The sequence below is a fragment of the Rhyacophila brunnea genome, unplaced genomic scaffold (genome assembly GCF_057557595.1).
Source record: "Rhyacophila brunnea isolate RB1 unplaced genomic scaffold, BYU_Rbru_1.0 scaffold_7, whole genome shotgun sequence".
In the NCBI taxonomy this organism is placed as follows: Eukaryota; Metazoa; Arthropoda; class Insecta; order Trichoptera; family Rhyacophilidae; genus Rhyacophila; species Rhyacophila brunnea.
The window spans coordinates 43,217,874-43,244,448 of NW_028233339.1; the positions used below are offsets into that span (position 1 = coordinate 43,217,874).

Here is a 26,575-nt window from a genome sequence, read left to right on the forward strand (position 1 = left end):
TAAACAAGGCTTTACTACTTATATTATATTCATTTTTAAATTAATTTGTTTTTCATGCGACGAATGTGCTTGTTTATTATCACAATCAATTTCAATAATAGTAGTCAATCCAAATTCATCATCGTTCATTGACAAATGGATTCTATCATGGGCCCCACATCCTGAAGCGGGCCCCCAGGCCAGGATCTTTCAACCACATATTTAAAATATTTAACAGTCCTGAAACAAAGCAGCGCCGCAGGCGACTTTTTTTACTATTAATAAAATAATGTGAAAAGTGCATTAGAACACTAACTAAGAACTCAGGAAATAGATTTTTGTTTGCTTCAATATTATATGGCGTAGAAATCTTTTAAAAGTGGAGACATGGCGAACTTATTTTTTTTGTAATTTTGATTTCCAAAGCTCCAATTTTTTATGAGTGCCTTCACTTTGTCTTTTTAAATCAGTGAATGCATTAGTGGTCCTTGCATTGATTCATTCACTCAGTTTTTTTTTAATTTCAACCAAATAGACAAGTTTAACAACAAAATTATCTTTCTTAAACAGATTTGCTCAAATTTCAACATTATGATTTAACCCTTTTATTTCATTTTTTTACGAGCAAGTCAGCGCGCTTCACAATAGTATAGAAGTGAGGTATTATAAAATTAGTCTCCATATTTTCAGACAGGTGTGCAAACAACCTTTTATTGGACTGTTTTTTTGTGTAGTTTATAGCTAGCGGCCGTTTTATAAACTATGCTTTTGCAAACTGCAAACCTGTGTTTACATTAATTGTGTTAAACTTTTCGCGCCTCCCAGTTTGGAAATCGCTGCTGTAAGGTATTCTTTAAATTGATATTTTAATATGAAATTGACCTTTAAATATTATTTAATGATATTCTAATAGCTGTAAGAATGTCAGATAATAATAATTTGATTCAATTTAAGCATTCTAAGAATTTTTTAAGTTGATTAGCTAAGTCCAGGAAGATATTCAGCTCAGCTACACATTAATTTATTAATGACTGCATAATTAGTATCGTTCCTCAAAACACTTAAGGTCGAATTTTAAAAAGATTTTTTGAATAGGTATTGAGAAAATGTACTGCCTATGAATGCGTTCAGAGATTATCCGGTATGCTTACATACTGTAGCTTAAAGTTTAGAAGGGATCATTATTTAGCTACATCTTTTTTCCGACTATACGCGGCGTAAATTGAAACTCTGCCATTCTTGGTGGTATTGACTTGTATGTCTCTGATATTATCTAAGGAATCGAGGGCATCCATTGTTTTTTCTCCCAAGGTGCAGCTACCATTAGTGATGCCAATTGGGAGGGTAATAACTATGTTTAATCAAGTCTCTTCGGATATCGATATATTCCACTTACGTGTGGGTGAATTTAGGTGGACGTTGCTTAATAAGTTTTTAAGATAGGGTCTATCAATCTAGTTACAGCTTCCATGTACTGTTATTTTTCTTATTTTATTTCTTATTTTATTATTGTATTATTTACACACATTCTTCTTTCACCCTGTCACGACCCAGCTTTGGGGCATAGGGCAAGCATACGCACTTGCGCCTCCCGCCATTCGAGACCTGCAGTGTGTAGATCGCTTTTGTAGCACCGCTGCAGGGTGAGGGAGGGCCAGCAGCCACGGCGACGGAACCCTTGAGGCTGTGCCACAAGGGTACGAAGTGTCGCACTCTTTGGCGTCATCTAAATCCGATGACGCCAAAATAGTGCTCACATGACCTTGTATTTTTATTCTAAGTTTGACACTTTTGAGAATACGCGGGCACCACGCGCTAGCGGCGTAAGCCGAATGTCTGAGTATGTGCTCCGAACGAGAGGAAATGCCCAAGTCGGTCCAACCAGCTGTTGGGCCCATCGAGCCGTCCGACTTGGTTGCTACTAAGGCCAATTATCTTACTTTTAAAAAATAGCGGCGTCTTACTGCGGGCGTGAAGATCTCTTAACATAATTTTTGCTGTCCGTATGACTAGCTTCATTTTCTTTGCTGTATACATAACGTAACTTCATTTTCTTTTCGTACTTTCCATGTGCTTTTCTCTTCCTGGCACTTTGCATTAAAATAAACTCATTAAACTCAATCAGAGCTCACTTTGAGCGTAGCAACCTAAGTCTTGGGCATCTTCTCCCAGGACACTCCCAGTCCAATTGTTTCAGATCATTCACAACACCAATTGTGGGGTTCCGCGATACGCTCGATTAAGACCGAGTGTGGTGCGGGGCGGGTTTCGGTGGAGGGCGCTTAACTTCAATGTATTTTTATTCGAAAAATGGTTAACACTTATGCCAATTTGTGAACGCTTTGAATTTATAATTTTAATTTAATGTTCATTATATTATGTAAAATAAATAAATTTGAATTTGAACAATTCAAAAGACAAACGTGCAAAATATATTCAATGATATGAAGATTTTGGAATGATATGGAGATTTTGTTCCAATTCGCTCACAACTCCGGGGAACGATTAAAGAGTGACTTTTCACGATCGGTGGCGATCGTGGAAGACGGTCGGGCCTTGTCTACATGGCGCGTGTCTCGCCACGGGTGAATGTGGACACCTCAATGAAGTTACCTGTACCTCGACCGTGCGCGACAGTCGTCATAGCGCGAGTGAATTGTGTACGCCACAATGAAGTCACGTGTACCTCGACCACGCGCGAGTCAAAACGCGCCATGCGAACAGGCACTTAGCTTAAAGAATCTCTCTGCCAAAGTAATTTGAGCTTTACAATAACAAACAACCGCGAAATACTCAAGAATTACATTTTTTCTGCACAACACTTTTAGCTTGTCTTTAATTTTTTCAGATTTATGTTGCGGTTTACTTTTAATTTAATATCACCTTACTGCTATATTATATCTAAATGCACTGTTTATTTTGATTTGATTACAGAACTATTACAAAACTAAAATACGTATTCGTGCATAAGAGATCCAAGTGTAAAAGTCGTAGAGGCAGTAGTATTTACACAGTCATAGGAAGGTAAGCCTGATACCATTTATTCTTCACCGTTTTTGACTATAAGTACCTATATAAAATGTGTAAGGCTATAATATCATCAGCCTAGTATTTAGATATTCGAGGTAGGATTGAATGACGTATGGGCGTGCGTATTTTTTGCCTCATTTTTACACGATGGGGACCTGAAATTTAGGTGAAATTGACTTACTTATTAACTATTTTACTAGTTTCCATAGATTTTCGTGGTTCATACCATTTTAGAGTGGTTTTATCCCATATTTGTATGTTGATATAAAGCTTGTAGGTATGTAATTGTCATAATATACATATCATAAACACATCAATTAAAAAATATATGATATTACGAATAATATTGTGTATAAATGAATGGTAAAGTTGCGTAAATACGGCCCCTGCTTCGAAATTGTTTAAATGTAAATTAAACTGGACTTTAATTGCAGTTAATTAATTAGTATTATCATTTTACTTGACAATTTTTGTTGAGCAATGATAGAAAAATATTACAATAATATAAACATTTTTTTTACTCTACACAAATTCTTAAAACATGACTTCATTTAATTATGTAATTATTATAAGCACTCTATGAATTATCTACTTTATTATTTGACACTTTCCTCAAAAGAAAAACTATTCTCTGACCTAACCGTGAAAATTAACCGAAGTTGGCTTCTATATTCGGTGTTTGATTCTGAAATTGTAGGTTTTATGACAATTCTATAAATGACATGACAAAAAAAAAGAAATCTCATTTGTTTAAAAATATAATATTAAATTTATCATATGAATACAGTCAAGCACGGTTATTACGATCACGGATATAGCGAGATCTCAGATGTAACGAGGAAACATTCGTTGACATTTTAGTTTATGATTTTCTTCATACATTTATTCACTTTTATAACGAGCTCCTTGTCGGATATTCCGAGCTAAAATATCGTCAAAAATTTTCTTAAAACTGTTAATGTGTCGATCGTTTAAAAACATTTCGACCCTAAGCAATAAAATCCGACCGGACATGATGCCGCTGGGTTCGGATTACGTTTATGACACTAGTTAAGGATCTAAGTACCTAATTGATGTTTTCGCCGACAAGATTGAAAAAGTATCCATGCATATGGTTGAAAAAAAAATCCAAGGTTTGTGAAATAAGTACCTACCAGCGTTCATTACAATGAACAACTTCTTTTGTAGTTTATGAATGCCATGGTTGTTTCGGGGAAAAATTCTAATTGTGTATTTTTGTTTGAATTGCGACTTTTTGTGTTCTGTGACCGCTCATTTAAAGGGTCTAGGACGATTTGGCACCGGACAACTGGACGCCACGGAATTCAAAAATAAATAGACGTTAGGTACTTATAGGTACTTTAAAAAAATATTCAATATTATTATTTATATTTCAATGATTATATTATGATTTAATAGTTGGTGAGAATGTAAATATGCAGACGTAAACAATGATTTAATCGTGGATATGTATAAGTTCCAACGAAAAAAGAGTTTTTTATTTTATATAAAGCCTTAGGCATGGTAATTCTCAATCCGCGATAAAGAATACATATGTGAAGAGTAAAATGAATTCAAACTACTAAGTAGTTGATAGAAACTGAATAAAATACCTCGTCTACACGTGTCCACGACAGTGCGGCGTCCAATTATCCGGAGGCCAGTCGTCCCATTCCCCATTTAAAAATACCTATTCTCTAATATAACGAGTAACGCTTATAACGAGGAAATTCAGTCGGTCCCATCTTCCTCGTAATAATCAAGTTCGACTGTATTTCAAATTAATCATGCACATTATGTACCTAGTAAGAAAATGAGAGAGTTGAATCAACGTCCCTGACTTACAAAAATCCCACTCCATTTTTTATTCGTACACACAATAAGAATTAGGATTATTACTTTAGCCAAACAAATATTTGGTATATTATATTATTGAAATAGTGTTCCCAAATAATTGTTGTTGGCAAAAGACTGCCAAACATTGTAAGGAAATAGTATATTTTTGGCGGGAATACTTGCCAGATTTTTTTCGATTTTTAAAAAGATACCTGGAAACTGGCATTTAAAATAATATAAAAGTCAATTCTTTTAATATTTTCGTTACAGGAACGAAAATAATTGAATAACTAATAAAAATATTCTTTCGTAAACAACAAATAGATAGATCTAATATATTATGAAAACTAGTCATCACATATTATTTTGTTAGTTTTCAAACATATAGTGGTCAAATAGTTTAGTCATTAGTAGTTTTATAAGAAATTTCAAGCTGTGTGTGATTCCAAAAATTCCAGATACGCAGTTATGCTAAATGCCTATTTTTGCAACATAAGTGTCTTTAAAAATACTAGAGCTCGCAAGAAAATAACCTTAGATTTTTATAAAGGCAATACCTACGTCGGTTTTCCATACTAATCTGGTGCCATATTACAACGTTTTTATTATTTGTCCGGTACCAATCTTGCAATCGATTTTCAACTAACTTCCCGACTAGCTAGACATTTAAAACTTTTAGAATTATTATCAGAACACGATGCCAATGCATTTTATTTTAATACTTTTAACCATCTTTAAGTAGAATTGAATTCATTTTCAGTTAATTCTGTTTTGTATGAAAATTTATTTCGGAAGAAATCCGTAATCCAATCCACTATTATTGGTTGCTAGGGATCTTGGGTCCTAGCAACTAAATTATTAATATATAAGTGCGTTACTATGGAAATCAATATTACATGTCAAAATGACATTTCAGTATTATTTCTTCAAGTCAAGTTTTTATGATTCAACAGAAATTTTAAAAACGTTGTATATAAAAAGTTATTTTTATCTTGTAATTATTTTTCTTTATGTTTGATATTGATTTTGTATTTTCAGGAAACGGTACAAACAAGTTCTGATAAATAAAAATGGTACAAAACATCGACAAATTCTTCCAGAAAATACACATACGGTAATTATTCAACGTAATTATGTACCTACTTTTATATGAATATTATTAATTTATATTTGAGAAACTTAGTTTTAAAGATTGTCTTTTTTATCTTTATCGTTTGTATGCATGGACGGGGCTGAATTTAGCCCAGAGCTTTTTAAGGGGCTATAGTCCAGGGCACCCAGATTATTAAGATTCATACGACCCGGAAATAATTTAAAAAAAATCCATGATAAAACTTGACGCGAATTAATGGGAAAAATCTTCACAAAAAGAAGCTTCACGAAAATAGTAGCTCGATTCTAACCATCCATAACAATATATTTTTTTAGGAGATGATGATGTCTTAATTTGTAAAATGTATATTTGGTCCTGTGCACAGAGCATGGCCCTCAGGCTAGGATTTTTGGCGGGACCCTATACCTATCGTCTAAGGTTAAAGGCAGTCTGACGCTCCACAGTAGCGTTTTTCAAATGGTGTTCGAGGTAAAATTAAGGGTATATTTTTAATGATTTTTTTATATGTTTAAATAAATCCACTTGAATTATGGAATTATCGACTATCGACACACAATGATCAAAAATTGTATCGCACAACGTTAATATTAATACTTAATAGGTATCCTTGAAGTAGAATATTTTACTATTAGAGCGAATTTGTGATAAATGTTTATCTCACTTATCTGGTCGATCTGCCACGCTGGACCCCCAGGCAAAAACCCCATCACTCCCCCCTTTATGGGACAATGCTACAGAGTCCTCAATAGTATTGCGAATAACCAATGCATAATGCTTATCATGCCTTAGTGACCGCTTAACAAGACACACCGGACAAAAGCACAAATTTTTTCCACATACCACTAATTAGGACATAATTAAAGATGGCAGCCAGATGAGGTGATTCCTGCTGCCAACAATTTTAAGTTGTGCTCCTAATTCGGCCATCTTGAAATAACTATATTAGCGATATCCTGGCTTCTATTTCAATTCAATCTATTTATTTTACATATTGTGGACATTGCAAATTATAAGTTTAAGACGTTCACAACATGACATGAAACAGTATTATAAAGAAGAAAGAAAAATAAAAGTTATAAAAGGGATAACAATGAAAATATAAAAAGAGAACATAATATAAACATACAAACGCAATGAAAATACAATAATACATCTATAGTAGTTCAAAGAAGTACACCGAGTTTGTTAAGGAGACCCTATTTTAAGAATTTATAAAATAGCGTCTACCTTAACTCACCCTCACGCAAGTGGAATGTATCAACACCCGAAGCAATTTGGTTGAACATAGTTATCGCCCATCCAATTGGCATTACTAGTGGCAGGTTGGTTCTGCACCTTGGGAGAATAAAAAACTAATGCTCCCTATTTATAAGATAGTTATCAGGGACACAGAGGTCAACACTGTCCAAAATGGCAGAGTTCTCATTTATACCTCGAATAAGTCGAAAAAAATACGTATCTAAATTAAAAAAAAACTCTTCTAAATTGCAGACTGCAGTATGTAAGCATACCCAAGAGAAAGTCAGTTGGATAAAGCCACGGATACTATCCATACAGCCTCAAGTAAAGGAGTCTCAATAATTTATTCTGAACCCTCTCGACCATAAGGCCATGCTTGCGGTGCCCAAACAATAGACCCACTCTCAAGCCTGCTTCGAACTAAAGAATTAAACAAAAGTTTTAATACCAGCTATCGTAACATCCGAAAAGACCCGGAAAGTACGAATGGCGAAGCCCAACATCGTAAGCTCCTTGTTACAAAATAATGGTACCTAACTATATGGCTAATAAATGTCAGTTTACCCACAAACGTAATGCCAAGGTCTCTCACAGAGATTCAAAAGCAACGGAAGATTTTTCTCAAATTCGACGTTAAGATGTCCAAATATGATTACCAGATCAAGATATATTTTTTTTGACAAAGAAATGTCCCCTACATATTAGTCATTTATTACATATTTGCGAAATAGTACACATTGTCATTTCGGCGGGAAAGTACAAAAATTAAATTATTATATCCACGTTGGTGGCACTGACAATGCACCGTCTTCCGGGAAGTGATTTCCTATGTGCGGTTATGACTATGTTAATACCTGATAATACAGTATTGACATTTATATTTTCCGTTTTAAAATTACTTTCCGATTGTGTAGTGGCTTAAAATAGAATTTAATTATAAATCGATTGAACTGACCGACACAGTATGACCTGTAAATTTTAAAGGAATCCCTATTCCCGTACCCCAAAAAAATTACTTAATTAATAATATTATGACGTGTGAATCACTTCAACAGAATAGTGTGTCTTTAATCATTTCTTCAGCGTTGTCAATGTATCGTTTTTCTTGCCAGATCTAACATTTTTTAATATGTAACTAACTTTCAAAAAACACGTCTAGCATATGATATTAAATCTAGCGATTTTTGACCCCTTAAGTTCGCATTAAAAGCTGAATTAATATTATACCAAAAATGATTGAAAACAATGAAAATCAACACATTGGCTTGTTGTATCTTATATCTTACCAATAAAGGTAAATTTAATTGATATTTGAACCGAGAATTTCATTGGAATATTGTGTTTAATTATGTAGTATTTATGTCTTCCATAAATAAGTACTTAATTAATGATTAAATAAAACACAATAGTAAGTAATAACTACACAATAAACAAAAGAAAATGCATATTGTATTTTATTTTAATTAATACAATTAATGTAACATACGATTTTTAGTTATTTCGTACCAACCTGAAAATGTTAATATATTGTTAATTGCACCTAATATGACATTCATTACTTTGTGGCGAAACCATAAATTCGTCTTAAATCTTTGTTCTCGTGCCGTGGCCGGTTTGGAGATTTAAAGGCCCAAGGCACTGGCTGATTTTGAGGCCCCCAGGCATGAAAAAAATATAATAAACCCCATGAATTCTAACTACAAACGTAGATGCATACTAAAAATAACAATGCATCTATTGCAATTCATCTAATCCTTATCCGATGCTTATTAAAGATGACACTGGTATCTAACAGTAACACAATATAATATTACTTACTTAGTAGTTTTTTTTTAATGTAGAACTACGTACCTATCTATTTGTGCGGTTATGGCCCTTTTGATATTAGTTTCAAGGATTTTGAAATGCTTTGGGCAATGACATTAATGTCTAATGACTAATGGCTTTGGGTAATATATTATAATTTTCAATAATAGTCAAAAAATATTCGTTTATATGTGTCGCTAGATTTCAAAGTCCATAATAGGTAAATAGGAGAAAAACAGCTTTTTGTTTTCACAAATACACAGTCACAAGGGTGAAAGTTTATATTATTTCGGGTATAGAATATTTAAAATTAATAAATTCCACATTTTGATAATGCAGAAATGTTAGAAAGCAGTAGTCCTTCAGCAATTCACAAAAAAATCAAAAATACCTAAAGGTGGACTTGGCTGATTTTGAAATGTAGCGTCACATATAAAATATCTAACTAAACCTATGCCATTAAATTAAACCATACATAATTTTAAAGATTTTACAGATAGACGAATATTTTTTATCGTTTATAGTTTGGTTAGGCAGGGCTTAATGAATTTCAAAAAACTAACTAACACCGTCTGTAATAATTATGTAAGTAGGTACTTATTCTTAATTCAACGAAAGTATGACTGAACAAGCGTGCACAATTTTTTTCGGATCATCATATCATACCTAAACTATTATGGTTTGGTTTAGGCAGGGTTTAATTGAATTTTATAAACAAATCAGCACCACATGCAAATTATTGTGTTATTAGTTCAATGAAAACAAATAAGTATGACTGACAAAGTTTAGTGTGCACCCTTAGATTATAGGAAAAATACCATCATAGTGTGAACCATTCATGTATATTAACAGATACTTCCCTACATTACACTGTCTACAATTCTAGTTTCATTAGTTTTTTCCCACGTGTGTAATACTATTTTTTTTTATTTTCCCCATCTTAACATCGGATATTTCTCGTATATCGTAGTTTCTTAATGATATATAAAGATTTCATCAAGGCCAGGTCGGAATCTATCCAAATTTTAGTTTTAACGTACTAGGACTTGCTAATATTTTTTAATTAAACCACTTTTATTCAAACGAATGAATGAGGTTAGCTCAAAATCTGAAACCTCCATTATTTTTTTTAAGTAAGTACTTATCCTACGTATATTCACAAAAAGAACATCAAATCCAGCTTTGATAGTTAAATATCATTAAACCGGAGATTAATAGCAAGTCGTTTATATTCATTAGCTGCTGTTTTTTTTATAATTTACAACTAAATTTTATTTCACTAAGTATTCGCTTTTCTGTTATATTTGAACGTGTTTGACAATCTTTTAAGATTAACTCAAAATGGCAGAATATTACGTAGGTAGGTACACCTCAAATAATACACAATATTATTTAATATTGTAAGTATTATTTGTCTATTTAATCAACATATTTTTTCATAGTATTTAAGAAACATGCAAGAACAAATCAAGAATCGTTAATGACGTGTCAAAGAGGAAAAATGAAATTCGACGTCGTCCTACTTCAGGCTGTGGACATCTTGGTACCTACCTTCGTCTTCGTTCGTCATCCTCAGGTCGCGTCAGGTTCGTGGGCGTTCCCTCTGCAAAGTTGAAAACACTTGAACAAGGTGGTAGGATGGAAATTGAAAAGGCAGGCGTTACGAATCTCGCACCCGCGGTCTGATTTTTTAAATTATATTTGTTGACGATTCAAATGCATAAGTAATAGAGTTTAGTAAAAATGAGTTGAAAGCTAAGTACCATGCGATTATAAATAACATATTTTCTAAAATAATGTAGTGCCGTTTTCAAATGATCCATCATTACTACCTACTCGTCCTACCCAAACAAAATACATATCGAAAGTTAAAAAAGGACTTAACCCACACAAATCAATTTTTACAGGAGGCGCAAAAACGTTTCTGTTATGGTTTTCGATCAAAGTTACAATATAAAATAAATAGACATAATATATTTCAAGTACATGGTAATTAATAATTTGGTGATTTTCCCAGTCTGATATTAATTTTTGAGTTAATTAAAGAAAATTCAATAAAATGATGGTTAAGTCTTTTCCCACTTCAATTTAGATAATATTTCGGTGTTTGCAGCTTACATCTTTTAGAGTTTAGAGTGTTTAGACATAGCATGTATTTATTTAGCCGTGTTGAATGTTATTATCAAATTCAATTTTAAAAAACTGAGTAAAAAAACATCTTTTACCTTGTCGTCATAATAATGTGTCGCTACATTTCAAAATCAGCCAAGTCCACCTTTAGGTATTTTTGATTTTTTTGTGAATTGCTGAAGGACTAATGCTTTCTAACATTTCTGCATTATCAAAATGTGGAATTTATTAATTTTAAATATTCTATACTCGAAATAATATAAACTTTCACCATTGTGACTGTGTATTTTGAGAAAACAAAAAGCTGTCTTTCTCCTATTCATCTATTATGGACTTGGCTGATTTTGAAATCTAGCGACACATATATTGTCGTCGATATATTGCAACACCTGAACAAAAAATAACTATAAGTGCGAGTAAGAAAGCATTCAGCCCTTGTATAATCTCCGAAACGTGGGTTAGAGGAAAATAGGACACATATGAATAATCAACTTAGTGATGCGACTTACTACGATAGCGATTTACTTTTTTAATGCACTATGCGCACTCACCAATGGCATTTTATTTTTGCTTATTTTTAAAAATCGGTATCTTGAGAAGTTTGATATATTCGCAAATGATCGCGTTGAAAGATTCGCGAAATTATCAAAAAAAAACTATTGCCTACTTACTCTCTGAGAAGATATTCAGACTAATCAATCCGTTCCCCAGAACAGACATTTTTAGTGATGCTCTGTGTACCTATTTTGCTTTTGAAATTTTACTTTATTCAATCTTCTAAGGGTAGGTACCTAATATTTTCTATGCAATTTTATTTAACTCGTTGCTTATGCAACTCCGTTGATTAGAGTTAGTTATTTGTCAATTTAAATCTCATGGTCTACAATTTTTTGTTTTTAAATAAATAAATGTATACCTATTTAAGAAAACAGATATTCACCATGATACCACGTCAGTTATAGTTGTCTACGAGTGAAAGTGTTCAGTCACACCAGTTAATTTTTCTACATAAGTATATATATTTCTACACAAGTATATATATATTATATTTCTTTATATTTCTAGATAAGTATATATTTCTAAAATTATTAAAAAATCTTAAATTAATTAATTATCCGAAGGACGATTTTTTCGTCAATAGATACATTTTTCTTTTACCCTAACACCGCATATTACCACGTTTTTATTAGCTCATATTCTTGTTTGTCCAAATCTTGCAATCGATTTTTAACTAACTTCCCGACTAGATAGACTTTTGAAACTTTTAGAATATATCAGAACACATTTACAATGCATTCTTTTAATACTTTTAGTCATATTTAAGCAGAATTGAATTCATTTTCAGTTAATTCTGTTTTGTATGTTTCGGAAAAAATTCGTAAAAAGTAAAACACTACTATTGGTTGCTAAGGGGATCCTAGCAACTAAATTATTAATATATACGTGCGATACTATGGAAATCAATATGTCAAAATGACATTTCAGTATTTTATATTTATTCAGTATTTTTATCAAGTACAAAAAAAAGTATTTATTAATACATAGAATTTTCAAGTTTATATGATTCAACAGAAAATTTAAAAACGTGGTACTTATATAAAAAGTTCTTTTTATCTTGTAATTATTTTTAATACGACAGGTAAAATCGGTCGTAAAAATGCGACTCGGGTAATCAAAAGAGTTGAAAACCAATGCGACACACCGACAATGAGCAAGATATTATAAAGCCGCGCTAACGAAAACGGACGTTCAGTCGAGCCCGTGTCGCAGTCGAGTTAACACCGCACTGTCAATGCGAAATTGATCGCGGAAAAGATTTTTTTAATCGCAGTTTTCCTTTACACTCGAAGTGCGATATCAAGGCTTTACTTATGATGCTATCAGTTCAATGTTCATTCCGAGAAAAACACGCTTATATTATTACACACCGCACTTGGGATATAATAACATAATATTATTTAAACCAGCTGTTAAGTATATCCGTTGTGAAAATTTGTGTATTTGAAAATAATTGAGTGAAGATTTGTTTATTGTGACGTGGCTTTAGTTGTGAGTTTTCCTGACGTCAGTGTCTAGTGTGTGGTGGAATATATTGTTTCGGATATATTGTGCGTAGTGGTGGTGTTCGTTGGTTGTCAGCAGCAGAGGCATGGTCGTGAATAGGGCCAGTATGCCGACTCAGCCTGCGTCGCTGCCGCCAGGAAGGCCGAGACTTGTCTTCTCTAAGAAGGTGAAAACCACTTTGACTTTCGATAATGATTCATTAATTCGGTTATAGAGTCTGCTTTTATGACTTGCCGTAACGTGTTGCATTGCTTTAATGGAAATCAGATATTTTAATCATTTCACACTGATTTAATGCAATTATTTATGTAAGTAGTATACTTACACCATATTCGTTGGTATGTAAATAAAGTATTCACTAAAATACAGATGATGAAAAACTATTTGAAGAATATCCTGATTTATTTATTCAGAAAAAACCGAATTAAGATATGTATTAGTAACCAATGCGACATAGTAAAAGTACACCGTACTAATGTAAAATATTATATTAATGTACTTTGTACACGAACAAAAATACATTATTACTAATAACAAGAAATATGAAACAATATAATAAAGTAATACCAAGGCCGACTGTATAATAGTTATTTCGATGGTAGTGTACTTATTGATTATCTTCGAATGCAATTCGTTAACATTTTCCCAATAATGAAGATTTTCGTTTAAATTATTACTAGGTATTTATTTCATTATTTAACCATCATCATTTTTTTACAAACAGTTTACCATAATATTACCTACATTAGAAGTATGAGCAACGACTAGCAATACCATCCAAGTTTAGAGTTTCGTCACGGCCTGACTATAGTGGGTCTTGGAGTAATACAGTGTATGGTAAATGTATGGTAGGCAATAAAAATTATTATACTAATAGCAAGAAACATGAAACAATATAATAGAGTAATTTAAAATTTTAAGAACTTTAATATAAGCAGACTATAATAATGGTAACAGAGAAACATAAAAGATTCCAAGGCTGATTGTATTCTAGTTATTTCAATGGTAGTGCTACCAGTTATTGAGTATTTTCGAATACAATTCGTTAATAACTTTTCCCAAGAAATGAAGATTTTCGTGTAAATTGTTACGATTTATTTCAATAATCATCATCATTTTTTTATAAACAGTTTACCATAATATTACATTCGAATTATGAGCAATAGGCAATACCATCCAAGTTTGCAATTCCGTGACGGCCTGGCTATAGTGGGTCTTGGAGTAATGTAAATGTAAAGTTCAATTAACGTAATAAATAAAAAATTGAAATACAGTAGGTGCGTATTATGTTTTATTTAATTTTCAACATTGTATCTTGATCTGTAAGTATCTTGATATGTGTTAAATAGGTTAGATTTATAATTGTATTTATCATTTTACTCTAATATCTACGTAAGCATATACTGTCTTTTCTACTTTCTTGTTATACTGGTTATTATTTTGTAATGAAGTCATTTTTATAATTTTGTATTAATTATGTTTTATGGCGCATTGGCCAATCGCTGTAATGCCGTAATACTCTTTCTAAATAAATAAATAAATCTGAAATGGTTTCAATCAGTTAAAACCATTGATTGTCACTATTGTCAGTAAGTATTTATTACCCGGTCATAATAAAAGGTTGTCAATGTAATTCTAAATATAAGGAAACTGTTGACTATCTGTTTGGGTTGATTAGCTATTATGAAAACAATATTTATTTTATTAAATTAGTTATACTAGGATATATTATTATCATAATAAATTTACATGTACACCATAAAACTTACTAGGTACATATTTCTAATGAAATAATGAGTATTTTTATAAAGCTTCTATAATTAACCGTTCAAAGTGTGCCAATTTTCATCATTAATTAATTTCTTAGAATGTCGCATAGATACTTAATGCAATTTAGATATTAGGCATTAGAATGAAGGGAAAGCAAAAACATAGGTAATTAGCTAAATTGTCAAGCTAGAGATAAGCCACTCCTCTATAGCATTACACCTGAAAGCCTTATCCATTTTTTTTGTTATTCATTAGCATTTGGTATACATTTATTATTATTATATCCCATTATATTATAGAAAATTAATAAGTTGGTAATATTTAGTTGTAAATTGTTGACAAAACAAAAAAAATATAGATTCGATTGATTAGATTATAATATTATGTTGATTAGGCGTACCTACATCATTTCAAAAATTCACGTGAATTTTAATCAATCGAATTTAATAGGTAATCATATTATAAGTTATTTATAACCTATTGTTATAATTATCATCAGATGCTTATCTTCTTATCTACACGATGATATTATTATATCGACTCAATAATATACAGTATATTACAATGGTTGTTAATTACCAACTACTTTTGATAGATAAATTTATTAAAGAATCGTTCGAATTTCGTTTTAGGAATTTTGAAGACAGTTCGATTTTTGAATCGAATTATGTGTAGTTGTATTGGTCATAACTACTTTATTTCATTCTTCTATTGGTAATCCCAAAAAAAATGGCGACTCGCATTCCGGTTTGAAGTATGTTGCTTTGTAAATAAAGAGTCTTTCGAATTTCGTATTAGGAATTTTGAAGCCAGTTCGATTTATGAATCGAATTATGTGTGGTTGTATTGGTCATAACTACTTTATTTCATTCTTCTATTGGTAGTCCCAAAAAAAATGGCGACTCGCATTCCGGTTTGCAGTATGTTGTTTTGTAAATAAAGAATCATTTAAATTTCGTATTGGGAATTTTGAATACAGTTCGATTTTTGAATCGAATTATGTGTGGTTATAATATTAGTCATAATATTTATTATTAATCGTAATAATTATTATTAATCGTAAGTACATTATTTTCTTCTTCTATTGTATATTTCCACATGTATTTCTGCGTTGATACAACAATATATCAGATACATGAAATGTTCAATAAAACCCTTTCCACGCGGACGGAACACCTGTTGTACACTAATTAATTTGCCATTCGATATAATTAGCATGTTATTTAAATGCGGTAATTAAAAAGTAATTAAATGCTCCGCGGACAACTTTAATTAAGTATATCATATTCATTAAGTATTCACGACTTATTTTGCGGATTATCTTTACTTAATAGGTTAATCTGAAATTATACCTATTGGAATGTCATATCTAATGTAAATTCATTAGTTCAGATACAATGTGAATGCGTTTTGTATTCCGAATGGTGTATGTATGTAGTAATTAATACGACAATGAGCTGCGATCCTCTTTGACCCAGATGACGAAATCGATTCTCCGAAAAATTTTAAAAGGGGCTTCGAAACAGTTCAGGGCAGTCATACAAGTGTTAAATTATACAATAATCTTAGAAATACATGATTACCCAAAGCAGTACAAAAAAACTCATGCAATTAACACTAAAAATATCATAACCACTAGGCGCTCAAACATAATATTGAATACTTACTTGTACACAAAAAATAAACCGCTAATAATATGTTATGTGCCATTCAAATGTGTACCGTTAGTTAGTCAGCCTGTGGGTTCGACAGGCTGAAACATGTTGCATCTTGTTCATTTCTTAAGTTTTTTTGCATCATATTTATTATTTCCTTCCTAGAAGTATTTCAGAAAAACAAAACACTCTACAGCTGGACGTCTCACAAGAAAGACGCATTGTGTACCATGTAATATTCAACTTTGTATTAAAACTTCAGTAATAATAATTGTATGTGATTTTGTGTTATAAATCGGAATAAAAGAAAACGTTAAATATAATTAATAATATCTTTTAATAAAACCAACCCATAACAAATATGTATGTCATCAGACTCATCACTGCCACCGTCAATAATAATTTGATAATTAAGAGATAGGTATATTATTATTTTTAATTTTATTTTTTACTGTGAAGGAGGGATACACTCAGTCAATCCCTCGGGCCTCCAAATTCGTAAGCTTGCCACTGACGACAAATAATACCGACCATGCCATAACCAATTCGATTTTCGATTGGCAATAAATATCTGTGCATTTAGTAATTCGTGTTAAATTGGTTTCAGGCTTTGACAAACCGGCGAAATTGAGGCCCGTTTCAGACGGGACACCGGTGTCGCGCTAGTATATGCCCCAGAGCTAATGAGTCAACGCGTGTCCGGTACACTTTTTCTTCGCCCGCTACATTCTCAAGCCGCCAATACACTTGTTTTATTACCGCAGCCAGTTTTATGCTCTAATTTATAACGCGAAATTATGCGTTGACTCATTAGCTCTGGGGCGTTCATAAACATAATACAAAGGCCCGTTTATTCGAATAAAAAGGCCTCCTATATTATATCGAGCGCGACACCGGTGTCCCGTCTGAAACGGGCCTAAGTAATTCTGTTGCGAATTCTGTTACAAATCAATTTATAATGCGTTAGTTTCCTTCAAGTTTAATCGTATTTTTTTCTCAGTTTAACCATCCTCAAGAGAAGGTTTTTTTAACATCTTTGGTGTTATCTTACATTCATTCGTAGGTATAGTGACACATTCCTAATAAAACCGGATGCAATAATATAATATTTATTTAAAAAAAAATAGTTGTAAGTTAAAAGGCACCCAATAATCTTATGTTCTCGTGAAAACATGTGACATTATAACTTTCACCATCGTATTAAAAATAATTACGGAAAATAAAAACATTCTTTTGATTTTGTTAGTTTTTTTTTGTAGAAATAGCATTCTCAATGTTGGTGGTACAGATTAATTTCTTTTTTTGACAAGGTTAGTAGTATCATTCAATGCTTCTCAACTTAATTTTTCGTCATTCAACGCAAAATTTACAAGATTTAATAATGGAACATTCTTAATTGAAACATAAATAATTTGGAAAAAAATTTAATTGGAGAAATCCGTGAAGCCGGCTAATGAATCAAGGTAAGTACCTATTATTAGTGCCTACCTTGATTCAAACCGCATGAGCAGGTAGCCTATAATATCAATATATACAATTTCATTTGAAAAGCGTTTCATTAGTTAATTTCGTCGCAATTAGCTAAATTCGTAATGCACATCGATCGAAATTGGAAAAAAAATTTCGACTCCTGTTATATTTTTGCCATGTATGTAATATGTTGATGAGGTATTTTCGCGTCTAGGACGATTTGGCGCCGGGACAACTGGACGCCACGCAATTTGAAAATAAATAGACGTTAGGTACTTATAGGTACTTTAAAAAAATATTCAATATTATTATTTATATTTAAATTATTATATTATGATTTAATAGTTGGTGAGAATTTAAATATGCACACGTAAATAATGATTTAATCGTGCATATGTTTAAGTTCCAACGAAAAAAGAGTTTTTCATTTTTATATAATTCTCAATCCGCAATAAAAAAAACATTATGTTAAGAGTAAAATGAATTAAAACAACCACGTAGGTCGTAGTAGATAGAAACTGATTAAAATTCCTCTTCTACGTTCTGTATACGTGTCTATGACAGTGCGGCGTCCAATTGTCCTGGCGTCCAGTTGTCCCATTCCCGATATTTTCAAGTTATGTATCTTTAATACATGTGTACTTACGTAAAACAGCGTTAGATAGTACCTATAATCAATGAACGTTGAATTATAATCCTACATATCTACCTAAGCAAAATTGGTTATTAAAGTAAAATTTTTACTCAAATTTATAACTACCTATCTAATTTACTTAGTACCTAATATTAATAATGGTGAGCATTCTGTATAAACTGCTCGAAAGACGTATCGTTTCCGAACATTTAACATGTTCTGATACAATTTTGTCCATGTATTTTTGTTTTTCTACTAGGTTGAAAAACATTATGCAGATATTCCTGGACTCTAGCCTTTAAATTGTCATATTACTTATATATTATAGAAATGATAGGGACGTTTTTGAGGACGTATATATTTTCCTGTATAATAGTGTAATCATTTTTTCTTACTTACAAAATACCACATAAGACGATAGTTGTTTTAAAAAAAGTCGTATTGATGTCAACAATGCAATTTTTTTACAATTCGTTTTGATTAATTATTGAAAAATAAGAAAAAAATTAGACGCTTGTATACAAAATTACTCGAAACTCTCCAAACTAAATTTAGTTTATATTTTAATTTTCACTGAAGACATATTAATTAATAATATTATCACATTGATCACCTTCCAAGTGTTATTGTCGTTATTTTCGTCTGTTATAATATTATATTCTGCTGATTGATTTGCACCTTTGACTTTCAAACGGAGTATCATTAATTTGTTACTATTCGCTGTTTAGGTAGGTACCTAGTTTTAAAGTTATAGTTGTTAACATTTGCTACTAATTTCGTGACACTCCAACTCCAGGAAGGCACCCTTTTTGGGACTGATTTCAAAGACGTACCTATTCTGGTTACATATAAACTCCACGTATAACATTATTCACCGTAGTGCAGTTCGCCGTGAGCTTTCTTATCGGAAAGAAATGACCGTGAAGGTACTTAACTGTCATATCTATAGCACCGAGATGAAAAAAATACGCGTTGCTTTGTACCTATTTCTAGTTTAAGTGCATACCTATTATCTATTGTCTTTCCCTTGTATGTGGGTAGTTTTTACTTTTTATTAGGTATTTTGTCAGTTTTGTTTTGTAAGTGGCGGGAACCGCGCCAATTTTCATAGCTGATTTTGGTAAAATTCAAGAATGAAAACCTAACCTAATTTAACCTAACCCAACCTAACAAATAATCCAGTATATCGGCTATTTTCAAAATTTGTTTGCAGCTGGCTTTCTGTAAACCGACAAGAACCGTGTTTTATTTGGACATGATTTTATCTCAGCACTATACGACCCAAAGAGGTTGGATGGTTTGTAATCATGTCCCTCACAAAGGGGGGGCTGACAGGGCTCTAGCCTGGGGGCCCGGGCTCAGAAAGGGCACAGCGTGGCGAGTCGACCAGATAAAGTGATATAAATACACATCACAAATCCTCTCTAATAGTAAGAGCGGTATTTTCCTTCAATAATATTATTAATTAATTAATTATGTGTTTGTACGATACAATTTTTATTTGTGTATACTCGACAATTCCATATTTCAAATGGATGTATTAAAATATAAAAAAAAACACTAAACATATACACATTAATTTTACCGCGTACATCATTTGGAAAAAGCTACTGTGGAGCGTCACACTACCTTTATCCTTAGCGATAGGTAAGGGGCCCCGCCAAAGATCCTAGCCTGGGGGCCCGCTTCAGGATGTGGGGGCCATGTCTGTAATATACGACCATTTTTATATTTCCGATACAACATTTCTGTAATACGGCGGACATGCATACGTACAAAATTCCGGACACGACCCATTCTACGTCAAACACGATAATAATATTAGGTTACTTTGGGTCAACCAACGTGAAACACGGCTTGAGACATATTTGCTTACCCAAGAGATACAATTTTATTTCACAGTTTGTAGTTTTTAATAATTCTCGTTCGTTGACTTTAAACTAAAATAAGTGGCAAGTGCCTAATTATAAAATATTCGAAGAGAATCTTTGCTAGACTGCGTCCGCACGAGGCCGTGTGTGTTTTAAATTTAAACTGCATACATAAACATAATAATTGAGTATTTATTACATACGTCAGAAACATGTGTTTCGGTTCTTGGAAATTTAAGTGTTTGGCATCGCTTGAATTCCTGAACGCCGTACAGGTAGATTAGGCGTTTTGCCTTACCTGTTTTGGAACTATTTCGAACCAAAGTCGTTCTGGGAATCACGTTGTGTCGTTTCACAAACAAATACTAATCTAATCTGCCATTGTATAGTTATTAGGAGAATTGTTGAGTAGGTACTTGCGTACTTACCTGTAACTTTTATTTATATTATTTTCAGTTATTGTTAATTATATTACCATGTAAATAAAATAGGGTTTATGAGTAAGTCTGTAATACCTGACTAACCTGACTACCTGTATATAATAATATATATAATATGTTACACCGAATGTGCGAAATTGACTATTACATGAAATGGCCAAAATTTTGGCTAATTCATGTAACAGTCAAGCCTGTTGCCTTATTCATGAATTAGGTAAATTTTCTGCTGGGTACGTGAATTCGCCAGGGTATGGAATTCTTGAACTGTCAACATGACAGAAGAAAAAGTAAATTTAATACGGATGGTTTTATTAGTTATAATTGGACATAATATAATATTATTATTATTAGGTTAGGTTAGGTTTGGTTTTGTAATTCCGAATTAAAGTATTCAACTGAATGTCCATTTTGAGGTTAGCTATCAAGTGTCATCAAACTACCTATCACAAACATTCAATCGACCAAGCACGAATCAAATCACGAAAATACTTTTCAATAAAATTCTTCCGTTATCATATTAAAGTTCTAGATTTCTTTGCGCATAGTAAATAGATATGAAAGTCATTGCAGTTACATATTGATTGGTATATTTTTATATTATAATCAATGACATTTGTTTAGTTTGATTAGTTGCAAAAACTACCACCGGAGCGCGATCATTTATTTTGACCATAGATAATATATGTACATTTTGACCAATGCACGAGCATTTTGATACATTTAGTTTAGTTGCAAAAAATACCACCGTAGCGCTACTATCTAATTTGTCCAATACATGAACTAGACAGAAAAATTACTGCCGAATTCACGCACTCTCCAGATATTTTGTCTAATTCATGAATAAGGTAACGGGCTTGCATTTTTCATGATTTAGGCAAAATTTTGCCCATTTCATGTAATATTCAATTTCGCACAATCGGCGTAACATATACATCAAGAAAAGTTCTTGATTACGTAGTATATTAGAGTAAGTACTTTGCACTTTTTTACATATTATTTGTGTCGCTAAATTTCATAATCAGCCAAGTACACCTTAGGTATTTTTTTACTTTTTTGTGTATTGCTGAAGAACTACTGCTTTCTAACATTTCTGCATTATCAAAATGTGGAATTTATTAATTTTAAATATTCTATACTCGAAATAATATAAACTTTCACCCTTGTGACTGTGTATTTGAGAAAACAAAAAGCTGTTTTTCTCCTATTCATCTATTATGGACTTGTCTGATTTTGAAATCTAGCGACACATCCGTCAGTCCCTATTAAAAAAGTCGGATCTGCAAAATGCTATTTTTCAGTACGAGCAATCAAAGATGTTTCATCAAATATCCTTTGTGACCTATTGCTTGCCATAATGAATAAAAATACGGGTTATAGAAACTTTTCTTAACGTTTGTAAAAACATCCGTCTGTCCGGTGAACATAGCAGCAACTGTCAGATCCGACGCATCTTGCTCACCCACGCCCAGCCAACAATGTCGGTTGGTAAGAACCGACATTGTTATTCGGACACTCTCGGTAGATCCGTCATTTTTAACTTGAGTATCTCGAAATTTTTCAAACAATCAAAATAAACTGTGATTGTGGTATAAATGTTTAAAGTGTTTAAATAACTTTTACGTAATAATCCGAAAATGACAAAATTTCAGATCTGACTTTTTTAATAGGGACCGACGAATGCCTCTTTCCCTGATTACCTCGCATAAAATTAGATCAAATGATATTCACTTGTATCTATTAATATTTGTAGTAACAAGAAAATAAATAGATAATAAATGTATAAAAATATTTTTAGAATATTATTATTAAGTACTTACATCATTTTCATCCTAGAGCCGGAGTGCAAAGTTATGAAGCATATAGGTACTCTACCTGTAAATATATTTCAAAATTTTATTTTAATGTTAATTTTTAGAGGGTTTAACATAATATTAACTAATTGATCATTGTACACTTATTTTTTAACAATATACCGAAATAGATAATTAACATGCAGATAATTATGATGCGTGATGACCAACATTTAATATACCCACCAAAACATGCACACACGTTTATTACTTGTCACGTTATTTTATTTTAGTTTTTCGCGGCATATTAATTTGACGAGTTCATTTATCTACGCAAAGTGGTTAATATTTCCGCAGATATGTATTCTTTTTTTTTAATTTATCGCTTATATAACTTTTTGATCCGCACAAGATAGGAAAAAATAGGGGAACATTGCCAACAGCACCCCGAGGCGTCGAGTCACCACACTCTTTGATGAAACCAAACTATAATTTTATAGATAGAAGAATATTTAATTTTTTATCTATTATGGTTCGGTTTGGGAAGAGTTCAAATAATTTTACTTTTCTGAAAATGATGTAATTACAATAATAAAACTAAATAAGTAATAATAACAGAAGAACAATACGTCGCACAGAATGTAGGCTACTGAACGTAAAATTAAAATAATCGGCGCGCGTAAGTAATCGGGGCGGGCTGCGCGTCTATAGTTATTCTACGTCTATTTTTCGTAACGCTTTTGCGTCAGAGATCATAAGTAAAACATGTTCCATGTTAAAACTAACCAACACCATCTACAATTTGTATTCTTAATTCTATGAAAACAAAAAAAGTATGACTAAATGTTTAGTGTGCATTATTTAGGTCAGATCTCCATAGTCTACCAGCGGCCGTCACCACTGCTTTTTGATAACATTTCCTGTAATATAATATGCAACCATCTATAACAATACTTGCCACACCATTTCCGTATTATTTTCTTACGCCATGTTCATTATCGGTCCACCACAGGTAGATGACCTTCTGAAGAGGCCTCCGCTGTTCCCGGGACTGAAGTCGACATCCCCGCTGCCATCCGGCAGGCAGACCAACTTCTGCGACTCCGATGGATTTAATTCCCTGTCCTCGCGGTTTGGTATTCCCACGGTATGTGACTTTTGCACTTCCTAAAACTTCTGTATGTCAGATAACGCACAATGCATGCTTGTAACGTATCTTAAATTTACGTCATATTTACTTATTACCGGACTATATACGTATTTCGCCCATACGTTCAATTTATTATTTAAATATATGAATATATACGTGGCATATACAATAAAAAATGTTGGGTTTTATAAACATATTTACCACATAAGCGTGAAGTTATAACGTAGTTAGATCGAGAGAAAACTATGCAAAACGCTTCAAGGGCAGTCGGAAATAATAATTACGGTATGTAACGATAATTAAATTTACCCTATGGCCTATGTGATTCGTGCGCAGTAGAATAAATCGCAATCTGCGCAACTTCAAGGGTGAGTTGTTCCACTATTTAGCTGTCCGTTTAACTATTTTCTGAATGTTATGAACGAATTTGTGATGGGTTTATCTCACTTATCATAGCTCTGTGGCCATGCCTGGATATCTTAAACAGATACCTGCATATAAAATCATATACTTATGATAACTACACACATCTACAGGCTGTTAATGCCCCCCATCTTTACGGATCTGCTCCCAAAGCACGTCATATTCGCATTCTTTTTTAATTCACTGCCACCAAACAACGCCTGACCTGCATATCCCCACGATACTTTACTGGCAGTAGAGTTAGTTTCTAGATATTGTCGGATACGATAAGAATCTTAGATTAATTTCCACATTCTCCAAAACAATGGTTAGACCAGTAAAACTATAAATACCTATGTAATCAAAAAATACTAAGAAGTTGCCTTGTAGCCAGAGTACATATACACAAATAATTTGAAGTGGATTACCTTCTGAGTGAGAGTTTAACAGTCATTGGTTTAACAAAGTGTAATTATCAGCTGTGTGAATATGGGATAAATTTAAACACGTGGTACAAAGTGACTGTATTATGATCGCATTCACAATTATTGGTAATATTTGAGAACATTTTTATAAACAGATATTAGCCGCAATGCCATGATCCATGGTGTCCAAGGGGGCGCGGGAGCTGGCAGGGCTCTAGCCTGGGGCCCATGTGTTTCCTGACTAATAAAAATAGCTATTTATCCATAATAATATGATGATAACTGCCGGGCACTCGATAATTCAAGTGAATTTATTTAAAAATACAAAAAAACGCTAAAAATACTCTTCATTTTACCTCGTGGAACTGTGGGGTTCCGCGGAATACCATTTATGGAATACTATTGTAGAACACAATACTGCCGCCCTTAACGTTAGTGATATGTAGGGTGGGGGCGCCAAACATCCTGGCCTAGAGACCCGCTTCAGAATGTGGGGACTATGATAGTGACTGGTTATTTATTAATCTGTTCAGTGGCTGGAACCATGAAGTTCGTTCGGTGGTGGTCTAGTTACTTGCTCGATTTGTAGCTTCAATAGATTATTATTCGGTATGTAGATTTGTATTATTTCTAAAGCCAAATAACAACTATCATGACAAATGGTTACTAAATAATAATATAAAGAATGATATGATAATATTGTCCTTGTCCTGTTTATTTGGCTAAATTATCCAACGTAAACATTGCGGCAGTGTCCACGCATTTTTAAAGTAAACATATAAAATAAAGTGGTAAAGCAGGAAACTGTAATTACGAAATGTTGCAATGGTTTTGAATTAAATTATCTGTCAAATCTCTTGACAGCGACGCCGTGAGTAGATGCCAGAATTAATTATATCCGCACGGCTCTGTGCCTTATTTAAATTGGTATAATATGAAGCATTATCATTCTTATTTCTCGGTGGGTGTCTGAGAATAATTAAATATCTAATTAATCTTTAAAGCATGCTTACAAAAAATAATTAGCTGATTGTATAAAAACGCTTGCAGACAGTACTAAGTTAACTACTGAAAACTCTTATCCGGAAAATTGTACGTATGCAGTTGGCTGTATCATTGTTCACCATGAGATTCATGGCCCCCACATCCTAAAGCGGGCCCCCTACCTATCTTTAAGTTTAAGGGCAGTGTGATGTTCTACAATACTGTTCCCAAAATGGTATTCCACGGAACCCCACTGTTCCACGATGAAGTGTATTTTTAGTGTTTTTTTTTTGTATTTTTAAATAAATGTCACCCTTCGCCATATTGGATAAAATGGTATTTTTATCAGTCAGGAAACATTAAAATATAATCATACAGTTGGTACCTATATTTATATAAAATACGAAATGATTCAACAGTAGGTTAGCAAGTAGATGGAATGTTTATATGGAGGGACGAGTGTTTATTTCAGGATACACTCTATTTTGTTAAATTGATTTTTTGACACAATAGAAATTTGTTATAACTAATAATAATAATTTATTTACGCAATGCGTCTTCGGGGAGAATTATTTGACCGTAACACAATTCACCGTGAGATATTGTATCGGAAATCGATGGCATATAATAAAGCATTGATATCAAATTCATGTCTAAATAAAATACAATCATATCGTATAGGTACCTAGGTATCTATATTGATATAAAATTCTGAACGATTCAAAACTAAGTTAGCAAGTAGGTGCTTGTAAGTATAAAGTCGTATCTATCAGACATTTGATACTA

General features: G+C 32.5%; 1 protein-coding gene across 10 annotated transcripts in view; it reads left to right on the plus strand.

Annotated features, from left to right (window-relative positions):
- Sarm (sterile alpha and armadillo motif) overlaps positions 1–26,575 on the plus strand; it is a 343,946-nt gene that overhangs the window by 156,586 nt on the left and 160,785 nt on the right. For 7 of the 10 annotated variants that reach the window (XM_085958226.1, XM_085958231.1, XM_085958230.1 and 4 more), the window contains exon 4: positions 23,841–23,975. The exons of 1 other annotated variant lie outside the window; for it this stretch is intronic. In XM_085958226.1, the coding sequence (XP_085814352.1) occupies positions 23,841–23,975 (135 nt within the window). Of the gene's footprint in view, positions 1–5,883; positions 5,960–12,885; positions 13,365–23,840; positions 23,976–26,575 lie in introns of those variants that run through there. 2 more of the 10 variants (XM_085958236.1, XM_085958235.1) reach the window with 2 other exon arrangements.